This window comes from Lissotriton helveticus, chromosome 11, assembly GCF_964261635.1.
Source record: "Lissotriton helveticus chromosome 11, aLisHel1.1, whole genome shotgun sequence".
Lineage (NCBI taxonomy): Eukaryota > Metazoa > Chordata > Amphibia > Caudata > Salamandridae > Lissotriton > Lissotriton helveticus.
The window spans coordinates 717983728-717996426 of NC_136072.1; the positions used below are offsets into that span (position 1 = coordinate 717983728).

At 43.0% G+C, this 12699-nt stretch overlaps 1 protein-coding gene across 3 annotated transcripts in view; it reads left to right on the forward strand.

The window, feature by feature from the left end:
* The window catches only part of LOC144791811 (CD5 antigen-like), an 855436-nt gene that overhangs the window by 728766 nt on the left and 113971 nt on the right, over positions 1–12699 (forward strand). For all 3 annotated transcript variants that reach the window (XM_078666590.1, XM_078666592.1, XM_078666591.1), the window contains one exon: positions 5674–5816. In XM_078666590.1, the coding sequence (XP_078522716.1) occupies positions 5674–5816 (143 nt within the window). The remainder of the gene's footprint in view (positions 1–5673; positions 5817–12699) is intronic.

Genomic DNA, 12699 nt, shown 5'->3' on the forward strand with positions numbered 1-12699 from the left:
ATTTACATATTAAACTTATTGTCCGGCTGGACATCATAATTATTATAGTACCCATTCAGGTCTATATTGTATTTGTTGCCCCTTCATACTTGCCTACTAGGGACCATTGTTCTATAAAATAATCATATGAACATTCCAGCCCGAAATGCCAAGCCAGGTCTTCCCTGGACCAGAAACAAGCATCCTAGGACCCGTTTCGGGGTTTCACCCCTCCTCAGCCAGCTTAGCTTGATTCCAGTGGCATAGTGATCCCAGGACCCACGTCTGGGCATAGATGGCGCATTTAGGGTGTGAAAGCAAAAGACACACAATCGATGAATGGAATGCAGAACAAATCAAAACATTCACCCCCAGACAAGAGATATGGGTTGAATACATCATTCTTTTGCTCACCATGCCACCTACATTTAGACCAGGCCATATTCAAATCAGTCTTGACCCTGTGCCTCATGGGAACAGTCCAGCCCGAACTGCCAAGCCAGGTCCTCTCTGGACTGGAAACAAGCATCCTCAGACCGTTTTGGGGGTTTTACCCCTCTTCAGCCAGAATAGCTTGATTCCAGTGGCATAGTGAGCCCAGGACACATGCCTGGGCATTCCTGGTGCACTTAGGGCGAGAAAGCCAAAGACCCCCAATTCATGAACAGAATACAGAACAAATCAAAACATTCACCCCCAGTCAAGAGATCTGGGTTAAATCCATCATTCGATTGCTCATCATGCCACCCCAATTTAGACCTGGCCATATGCAAATCAGTCTTGACCCTGTGCCTCCTGGGAACAGTCCAGCCTGAACTGCCAAGCTAGGTCCTCCCTGGCCCGGAAACACGCATCCTAGGACCGGTTTCGGGATTTCAACCCTCTTCAGCCATGATAGCTTGATTCCAGTGGCATAGTGAGCCCAGGACACACGTCTGGCATACCTTGCGCACTTAGGGCGAGAAAGCAAAAGACACACAATTGATGAATGGAATGCAGAACAAATCAAAACATTCACCCCCAGTCAAGAGATCTGGGTTAAATACATCATTCTATTGCTCCCCATGCCACCCCACTTTAGACCTGGCCATATGCAAATCAGTCTTGACCCTGTGCCTCAGGGGAATAGTCCAGCCCGAACTGCCAAGCCAGGTCCTCCATGGACGGGAAACACACATCCTAGGACCGGTTTCGGGGTTTCACCCCTCTTCAGCCATGATAGCTTGATTCCAGTGGCACAGTGAGCCCAGGACCCACATCTGGACATACCTGGCGTACTTAGGGCGAGAAAGCAAAAGACACACAATTGATGAATGGAATGCAGAACAAATCAAATCATTCACCCCCAGACAAGAGATCGGGGTTAAATACATCATTCTTTTGCTCACCATGCCACCCCAGTTTAGACCTGGCTATATTCAAATCAGTCTTGACCCTGTGCCTCATGGGAACAGTCCAGCCCGAACTGCCAAACCAGGTCCTCTCTGGACTGGAAACAAGCATCCTCGGACCGTTTTTGGGGTTTCACCCCTCTTCAGCCAGAATGGCTTGATTCCAGTGGCATAGTGAGCCAAGGACACATGTCTGGGCATACCTGGTGCACTTACGGCGAGAAAGCAAAAGACCCACAATTCATGAACGGAATACAGAACAAATCAAAACATTCACCCCCAGTCAAGAGATCTGGGTTAAATCGATCATTCGATTGCTCACCATTCCACCCCAGTTTAGACCTGGCCATATGTAAATCAGTCTTGACCCTGTGCCTCATGGGAACAGTCCAGCCTGAACTGCCAAGCTAGGTCCTCCCTGGCCCGGAAACACGCATCCTAGGACCGGTTTCGGGATTTCACCCCTCTTCAGCCATGATAGCTTGATTCCAGTGGCATAGTGAGCCCAGGACACACATCTGGGCATACCTGGCACACTTAGGGCGAGAAAGCAAAAGACACACATCTGATGAATGGAATGCAGAACAAATCAAAACATTCACCCCCAGTCAAGAGATCTGGGTTAAATCCATCATTCTTTTGCTCACCATGTCACACCTGTTTAGAACTGGCCATATGCAAATCAGTCTTGACCCTGTGCTTCATATGAACAGTCCTTCGGGAACTGCCAAGCCAGGTCCTCCCTGAACCGGAAACAAGCATCCTAGGACTGGTTTTGGGGTTTCACCCCTCTTCAGACAGGATAGCTTGATTCCAGTGGCACAGTGAGCCCAGGACCCACATCTGGGCATACCTGGGTCACCAAGGGAGAGAAAGCAAAACACACACAATTGATGAACAGAATGCAGAACAAATCAAAATATTCACCCCCAGTCAAGAGATCTGGGTTAAATCCATCATTCTTTTGCTCACCATGCCACCCCAGTTTAGACCTGGTCATATGCAAATCAGTCTTGACCCTGTGCCTCATGGGAATAGTCCAGCCCGAACTGCCAAGCCAGGTCCTCTTTGGACTGGAAACAAGAATCCTAGAACCGGTTACGGGGTTTCAGCCCTCTTCAGCCAGGATAGGTTGATTCCAGTGGCACAGTGAGCCCAGGACCCACGTCTGGGCATACCTGACGCACTTAGGACGAGAAAGCAAAAGACACACATTTGATGAACTGAATGCAGAACAGATCAAAACACTCACCCCCAGTCAAGAGATCTAGGTTAAATCCATCATTCCGTTGCTCACCATACCACCCCAGTTTAGACATGGCCATGTGCAAATCAGTCTTGACCCTGTGCCTCATGGGAACAGTCCAGCCTGAACTGCCAAGCCAGGTCCTCCCTGGACCGGAAACAATCATCCTAGGGCTGGTTTCAGGGTTTCACCCCTCTTCAGCCAGTATAGCTTGATTCCAGTGGGACAGTTAGCCCAGGACCCACGTCTTGGCATACTTGGCATACCTGGCACACACCAGTAACTTTAGTATATGAGGAAAGGCCTGACATTCAATGATCGCTCAATATACTCTGAAGTGTATTTTGTACAATTTTCACATGCTATTGTGTAGTTTCCCTAATGGTATCTGTAGAAATGAGGTAGTAGGCCTGTAGCTCCAGCCCTCTAAATATTCGACACAAAAGCAGTCAGCTCTGCCCTCTACGGGGCAGAAGTCTGGGGTTTTGACAAACTCGATGAGCTCTGTAGGTCAGAACATACATTTGTAAGAGACCTGGTTACGGCACCCAAATATGTCCCCCTTGCCCCTCTATTGCTGGACATGGTTAGGCGGTCAATAGGTGATGTAGCTAGGTTACGCCCCGTACTTTTTTGGGCTCACATTAGGCGGACCCCCGAACTCTGTTCCTACGCAGAAGCTCCCACTGAGATTAACCGCCAGGACACTAGCAGAAAAATATGCTGGATCCTCGACATTAGAAGAACGTTGACAGCTATAGGTCTTCGTGGTTGCTGGGCCGGTCAGGAACCCCCGAGGAGAGACGATTTCAAACGCCTATATTGGAAATGGGTGGATCTTCGAGAGAAATACAAACCTAATGTGAGTAAACTAACATCAGAATTCTACTCCCACAAACAAACTAGATATTACGAGCCCTTCCTTGATACAATCAAGGCACCGAGAGACAAAATTCTCTATATGCACTTTAGTTTCGGAACTCTTCCTGTCTGTGAGGTGACAGCAAAGTGGGGCACAAGCAATGGGAAAAATTGTCCATGTTACAAGGCCCCGATCGAAAGCATCGCCCATTTAATGTTTGCTTGCCTGGCGTACAAAACATCACGGGCAAAATGGCTGAAACCGCTCTGTCAATAATTGGACACATGGGACCACTACACAGCAATATGCATTCTTCCGATCCCAGGCCGTTCTATACATGCTGCATAGCAAAATGTTTGGGACAAGTGTGGCTCATAAGGTGGAACGGGCTTTCAAGAAAGTCGTAGCCTTAACTGAAACATGGTCAGTGGGAACTTTAAGGTTGTAACATTTAAGCTGCTAGAATTATAATGCACAAGCACTTTATTTGGTAAAGCTGCGCTGCTAAGTTAAGAAAAACTAAATGACTTTTTAGTATTTTAATGCTTCACCATAATGACGAAGTGTCGCCTGTTTTTATCCCGGTTTTTAAGGTCAATATGTATTAGATAAGCTAAACTAAGTTTTGTACTTACTATTATTACTCTGTTTTTATTTTTAATAGTTTGAACACGATATATGCATTATTGTATCAAGAGCTCAACTGATCACTTTGTTGCATCAATATTTATATAACTCAATAATGTTGCATATCTGTATTCTCTCTTTTTAAAGAACAGCAATGTATTTTTAATTATAGCTTTTATGACATTTCTGTCAAAATAAAGCTTAAAACAATCAATCAATCAAAAGGAGGTCGTAAGCTTGTTTTTGAACTAAACATTAAATGAAAAGAACCAACCTTTAAATGGCATGAGATTGTGCGAATATTCCACGGTAACTTCTGATTGGAAAATGCACTGTAACCTATGAAATCTTTCCTTCTCTGTAAATTTGAGTGGTGCAGAAAACCCAGCAACCATTTATGTTGTCCAAGCTTCACAATTGAGACTTGAGAAAAATAATGTCTTCATCCAGGGCCTGCCTCAGCGCTGGTTGTGCCCTTTGCAGCAGTCTTTGTTGGGGCCTTGCAGTGACCTCATTCTGCACAGATTCCCTTCCTACCACCCTCCACATTGTCCCTCATTTCTCCATGGCCCCCTTTTCACATATAATTTATTTTTATAGTGCTACTCACACCAGTGCAGGGAGTCAGAGCACTTCATAGCGCACACATTATATAGAGATAATGTGTTTAAAACAATATGTAGGAAATGTTACATACGCCAGAGAGGACTACAAGGTGTAGAAGTCACATGTCATCCATGCTAATATGCAGTATATTTTAAGAGTGGTCTGGAGAAGCATGCACTCACGATTTTAAATGAAATGCAGGGTTTGGGGTTCGTTTTACTAATTAAAATGTATTTCTACCCAACGATCCCTTTCAGCAACATCAGGATAATGAAAGACTGGGGGGAAACATCATGTTCTAACTTATTCCATGCAGTTTGCATGCAGCTCTTTGAAGACAGTTCATAGCTCACTGTGTTATATTGGGATTGTAATGTATGAGTTACAAGTAACAAAAGGATCTCTGTGACAAAAGCAGTAAACCACTGAGCTAACTGCATAAAACACAATTCTGTGATCTGCATGAAACAGGTCAGTTCAGTAGACAGCACTCCAATCAATCTCCAGTAGGGTCATCATTAATCACCATAGTTAACATTTGTATTGTTGCCGGAAAATTGCTGGGCACACAGCAACTCTAAGCTAGGTGTTTTTTAATCCCATAAAATATTTGAAAAACGGACTTCCCCCTCTTAGCGCGCATGCGCCCCGCATGGTGGCACCTGTTGCAGCACCCTAAAGCCAGCATTATCCTAAAAGTCAAACAATTGCATCAATTATGTTGATTTGATAGTTTATAGGTTATAAATGGCGCCTAGTCCTCGACTGTGATTTGACATTGATCAAAAAAGATGTGCCTGTCATTTATGCTGCACCCAAGCACTGTGCATCTTACATTGATCTTCACTTAATGTTGCAATGACGTTAGCGTTGTGACTGATTTTGCCATGGTGCTCATGTTGAAAACCAGGATATGTGTTGTTCAGCGCTGTCTAACAAGCTTTCATGTTTCTCTCGTCTAGAAGATAACTGGAACGAGACGGTTCGCTTCGTGGGAGGGCGTTCGAAGTGTGAAGGACACGTGGAGGTCTTTAAAGAAGACAGATGGGGATTTCTATGCTCTAACGCCTTGCCTCCGAGGAAAGCCCATGTTCTTTGCAGACAGGCATGTGACATCCTGATAACATAGCTTTTTATTGTTGATCCTTTATTTAAGTCTACCCCAGCATTGCCACCTTTATTCAGTCATGCTTTATGCTGATTTTAACTTCCCTACAGAATCTTTCTTTTCAGGAAAAACTTTGCATCCTCTGTACAGGACTGGGAGTTTTGGGGGATCCTGATGAAGTACTATTGATTGGTGGGTGGACTGTCAAGTACTGATATTGTCTGATCTTGGTTGCATGGCTTTGACTATTTAAATATGTAAAGTGCTCCTGCACTGATAGGCCTCTTGGCATCATGACGTGGCCTGAGGAACCTCCTAGATGGAGATGGAAGCCTACAACCAACAAAAAACCTAACAGAGAGAGAGGCCTTATTTGTCATTGTAGGATGGCTGATTACTGACAGGTTGGGCATTGGACAGAGAAAGCGCCCAAAAATAGGACTGGACTTCTAAGACAGGTTTACAACACCATGCAGCTGAGTTTGGAAGTAGAGCACAATGAATGGGTGGGTCTATTGGGCTTGAGCTTGGCCTGCAGTGAGATGCTGCATTTTAGCATTAGTCAGACAGTAGGGATGCTACTAAAGTGAATCCATTGATTGGCAGCCATTGTAGCCTTTGGCATGCCTCAAAGAACTGTCCAGAATTCTTGAATCTGTACTCCAGCAGCTGGCTGAAATTCCCTACTATTTCGAGCATTTGGGCCATATGCATGAACACCTTTTTCCATGGACACAGATGGACAAAACCCTTTAATGCATCTAGCTCTTTATTCTTAAACTTCAGAACAAATGTGAAACGCGAATACAGGAAATATTTTTTGTTTTTGTAATTGTTAATGTCATCTTTTTACTGTACTTTGGGGGATGCAGGCGTGGTTGGCAACCAGACAAACTCAACACCCAATTCTTAGGCAATTCTGTTTCTAAACAAAATAAATGCTTATCCTCAGAGCTCTTATCTGGCCCACTGTGTAGTGACCCTTCCATTCCCTTGTTTCAGGAATGCAGCTTCCAAAATGTCGCCCTCACAGGTGAACTGTCACTGCTTGCAATGATAATCTCTTTGGGGCTTGTGAAAAAAGGTGTTAACATGGTGGTGTTGGGAACGCCGCCATCCTAATAAGGAGAAAGGAAGAATGTATTTGAAGGCGCATCCCTGGATGTTCCGGAACAGATGTTTCCTGAGCTCGAAATATAATCTACAACATCAAGGTAGAGCCCTGCGTTGTGTAAACCGGTATGGGTTAAGTGAAGGTAGAGAAGACATACATCTGCACTCTTCCTTACGTCTGCAGTCATCCGTCACAGATGCTACTGCTCGACACTCGTACAAGTAATGGTTATGTTACTTGTTAATCTCTGGGACATGAGTACGCCAGTTCCTTCAATAGACCATTCCCTGTAGACACCTTCAGACCACCACCACATGGTCCAGATGTTCAGAATCTCCCTAAGCTGAGCAACTGGCGGCAAAGTCTAAGAAGTCTCCGCGGTAAAGGAACAGGGAATATCATCAAAGTTGGAAGAACCCAAAACAACTGATGAACTGAGCGAGAACTAAAGCACTACAACACACAGAAAGTTGCCACTCTATTTATAGGGACCAGTAGAGAGTGTGAGTGCTCTATTGAATCCAATGGCTCTGACCCGGAAGTTGAGTATCCGTATTTTTTTGTATGTGCTTCGAACGACCAACCTGGTCTTCCATATTCTCCAACTTCTCTAGAGAAATTAACAATCCCTGTTGCTCTGTCATACTTTGTTGAATCCATTTCTATTTGTTACGTTTCCATGAATGAAAATGGGACAAGGGGTTAGGCAGGTACTCAGTAGACAGATGTATGCGCCAAGAAAGTCACAGCTGAAATTAGTCACTGTTCTCTTGGGTTAACGCATTAAGTGATCTGCACCCCAGGAATATGGTAGTGGTGTGAAGATGAGACACAAAAATGGCGTGCATAAACGGGAGGTCCAAGGCACTGCTGATTGGAAGTAGAGCCAGAGCATGGACACTATGACACCCATGCTGAGAGTAGTAATGTAAAGATGATGTCCAGAGGATAAAGGTTGAAAGTAGTTTATTAGCCCAACAGGGAGGCAAGTCGTTCACTTCAAAGACCATGTAACAACTGACACTCTTAACACATTCCATTCTAAAAATGACCTGGCTGCATTCTCAACAAAGAATGCACATAATTAAAGGTAAAGATACAACACATCTCCCTTATTATAATATTAAAATGGAAGAGAAAAGGAAAACAGGAAGAAAGAGAAGGAGAAAAGAAAAGAGAGGAAAAGGCAAAAAAAACAAGAAAAAGAAAGAGGAAACAATCAGAACAAAGAACCAACAAAAAGGGAGAAGTCACTCGGGATAATATTCTTGAAGGTACAAAGGGGGTCTCCTGGTTCTGATGTTTGCGCCACGAGCAGAGATGTGCTCATTCAGAGGTGGTTGATACGAGTGTTTCTCTGGAGCAGTTTCCACAACACATTTATTAGAAACAGGATCAGGTTTCACAACACCATCATCCCCCTCTACACACCTTGACAATCGTGACATACTCCAAACATCTCCCCCAGCAAGCATAAACACATTCTTCATGTACCTTAACTATACGTCTAGGTCCAAAATATTTCGACTCGCCCTTAGGGGACCAAACAGCCTTTTTGATAAAAACAAAATCACCCACTTTCCAAGAAGAATTTTTTGCCCCCTTCAAAACGTCAAACCTGCGCTTGTACTTATCCTGGTAGTTTTCTAACCTAGAATGCTTGATCACAGAGCCTCTATCCTTAACAGACAGCCATAAAGGATTAAGCTTGGAACCAGCAACCCTACCTTTGAGTTTTTTTAAAAGGCGATAAACCAGTTACACTATTAGGAGTGTTCCTGTGCGCCCAAAGTTTTTCTCTGAGAATAGGTTTCAAAGGAAGTCTTCTCTCCAAAGCGGTTTGGGCACATGCTCCAATTAACCTATTCATGCTCTCCACCAGGCCATTTGCCTGCGGAGAATAAAGAGCAGTCCTATGATGGGTGATGGATAGATCCTTCAAAAAGTCAGACATTTCCTGGGAGGTGAATTGGACACCATTATCAGAGACCAAGATGTCAGGTACCCCTTCACAAGTAAAAGCATCCTTCAAAAACTCAATAACATTTCTACTCAAAACAGAACCCATACAAGAAGCAGACAACCACTTAGAACTGTAATCTACTAGAACAACAACAAATCTTTCGGAAGGGCCAAGGTTCTCAAAGGGTCCTATAATGTCAACAGCAACTTTAGACCAAGGATGCTCAGGTATGGCAACAGGAGAAAGGGGGGCGGTGTTCACCTTCCTGGATTTATCATTGCCAGCACAGATGTGGCAATCCCTGACAACAATTTCAACTTCACGGTCCAACTCAGGCCACCAATAGGATTCTCTGACCCTTGCTTTAGTGAGGCTACGACCTAAATGTCCCTCATGAGCTAAATTAATTATATTCTCCCTCATTCCAAAAGGGGGAATCAACCTGTCACTTCTGAATAATTCGCCTTGAACAATGTTCAATTCATCCCTCACATTCCAATAACCCTTAGCAGGATCAGGAACTTCCTTTAAAACAGGCCAACCACTAATCGTGGCCTCCAAAACAAAATCCCTGGCCGTATCATCAGAAAAACTATCTTTCCATTCCGCCTCATTTAATGCTGATTCCCTTACCCAAGAAACAACAGGGGAATCAGGATCATACACGACCAGCTTATCAAGGGGTGTCCTAGAGAGAAAATCAGCAGGGACATTTTTAAGACCAGGTAAGTATACAACAGAGAAATTGTACTCCATGAGTCCTTCGACCCATCTCTTAATTCTAGGAGTTGTACATTCGACATTTCTACACGAGAACAGCTGCACAAGGGGTTTGTGATCGGACCTAACGATAAAAGGTAAACCCCATAAATAAAACCTAAAATGCTTGATGGCCCAAAAACAAGCTAGAGCTTCACGCTTAATGACCGAATACCGCTCCTCAGCACCCTTAAGAGAACGAGACGCGAAGCCGATGACCTTTTCCGAACCATCCACAAGTTGGGACAAAACAGCCCCCAAACCACGTAAACTTGCGTCCGTAGACAAAATAGTTTTCTTGTGCACATCAAAATGCCCCAAAGTTGGCATTTTTGCAATTTCAGACTTGACTGTTTCAAAAGCCTCAGAACATTCCTTGTTCCAATTGAAAACCGCACCCTTTTTCAGAAGAAGTCTAATTGGTTGCATCACACTAGCAAAGTTAGGAATGAATTTGGAATAATATTCCGACAACCCATTAAAAGATTTCACATGATCCTTGTTAGAGGGAGGTTGAGCTTGAAGGATGGCCTCCGCGAGATCAATCTTTGGACTGATACCCTCCCCAGATATATTGTGCCCCAAATAAGACACCGATTTAATCCTGAATTTGCATTTCTCCCGCTTCAAAGTTAAACCAGATTCCTTGAGTCTAGACAAAACAGCAAATAGGATGTCATCATGCCTGCCGACATCAATCCCGTAGACCAAAATGTTGTCCTGGAAGAAAAGAACGGAGTCAATTCCCGACAAAACATTCTTCATGATTCTCTGGAAACAAGCAGCTGCGCTGGCTAAGCCAAAAGGCATCCTAATAAACCTGTATGCACCAATGGGGGTTACGAAAGAAGTTAAGTGTCTTGACTCCTCATGCAATAAGACTTGGTGGTATGCTGCTGACAAATCCATAACGCTAAACACAGTAGCACCACCCAACTTTGTCAAGATCTCATTGATATTAGGCAAAGGCTGCCTGTCAACCCAAATAGAACCATTTAAACTCCTGAGGTCCACACACATCCTAATTTTGGTACCCTTGTTCTTAGGTGCCAAAACAATTGGCGCAAGCCATTCAGAGGATTCTATCTCCTCAACTACACCAAGCTTCAACAGCCTATCAATTTCAACTTGAAGTGGCTTTAACATGAGATTTGGAACTTTCCGAACCCTATGTACAACAGGCTTTGCATTACCTTTCAGAATTATCTTGTGCTTGAAACCTTTCAGAAGGCCTAAATCTTCACTAAAAACTTCAGGAAATTTCTCAAAAACATCCAAGAAATCACCCAAATGAGAAACTAACATAACCTGTTCAGGAGCGTTTGGATTCAATGTAATTCCTAAGTTCCTTTGATGACGCCACCCAAGAAGATTATCTCCCCTTTTTGCAACGTATACCTTACCAACAGTTTCTCTGCCCTTAAAAGTAATGGTTTGGATGGAGTAACCTATCACTTCAATCTTTTGTTTGGCATACCCAACGGGATTAATGTCAGGAGCCAAAAGTTTGATCTTATCTCCATCAAAATTAGAAAACCAAAACTTATCACTGATAAGAGTGAAAAGTGAACCAGAGTCAGCGAGCATGGGAACAATCTTGTTGGCAATTTGAATGTCACAAGAGGGCATGAACACTTCATCATCATCAACTTGACTCACACCATTAACAGCGTCATTGGTAATACAATGAATTGAATCCTGAGAGTACATCTCATCATCATCAATACAATTAACTTTGTTACTTTTACACATCCTAGCATAGTGGCCTTTTCTTCCACAATTTCTACAAATAGTACTTTTCGCAAAACAGTTCGGATAGTTCGGTCCATGTTTCTCACTTCCACATCTGGGACATTTAAATTTGTTCTCTCTGTTAAAACTGTTAAAATTGTAACTTAGTTTGGGTCTTTCAACTTTAAGAGTGGTTTTCTCTTGTCTGGAAGGAACTTTACTGACAGCAGCAACACTTGACTCTGGTTGAAAAATTTGCCGATTTTCATTATTTATACTGGAAACAGGATCAGTTTGAGAAGGACCCTTCCTAATCTCCTTAACCCAAGTAGAGGTATGTTCAACACTCTCAACAATAAGTATGGCCTCTTTCAAATTTGGATTTTTAGACAAAAGTTTTTCCTGGATTTTGAGATCATTAGTGCAGCGAACAAGTTGATTGCGAATGAGGGAGTCAGTTAAAAGTTCAAATTCGCAAGTTTGTGCAAGGGATTTAAGTGCTGCCACATAGTTTCCAACTCTCTCACTCTTAGCCTGTGTGCGCATGAAAAATTTGTGTCTTTCCATGACAACGTTAATGCGTGCACCAAAATGATTTTTTAAAAGGAGTACACTCATCTCATACACATCAGAAGGTTCACCAGCACCCCTACCAATAGGTATTGGATCCAAACTATCATAAATATTCCTTCCTTCGATACCAAGATTGTTCAACAAAACTGCCTGTTTTCTGACGGCAGAAAACTTTTCCCCACCAATGGCAAGCAAATAAGAGTCAAAAATAGATTTCCATTTCTTCCATGGTAAGAGTGGTTCGCCTTGCTCACTCAAAAATTGGGGAGGTTGATTCATTCCATTCGCAGAAGACGACATGCTGAAAGGCAAAAATAACTAAACAAACTAACACAATAAGTTAACACAACAATCTAAAATAATAATCTAAAATAATGAAGTAAAATAACAACGAGAACAAGAGAAGTAAAATTAGAATAAACTAAAATAATAACTTCTCTGTTTGTACTACTTTGCTTAGGTACTTCTTTCTCTGTTCGTACTGCTTTGCTTGGGTACTTCTTTTCCTTAGATCAACTTCTTTTGTTAAACGAACATCAATAAATTCAAAAGAAACAGAGAATAATTCCAGCTGACTACGTGAATCTCCAGCTGATTACGTGAATCTTATGGTCATATTTTGTATCAAAACATAAATAAGACTTGCCTCAGTCCATCCGTTAAACGTGGTAAAATGCGCAAATTAAGGAGCGAGTGACGTGTTTGTCAGAAGTCACAACGCACTACTGTAGAAAAGGAAC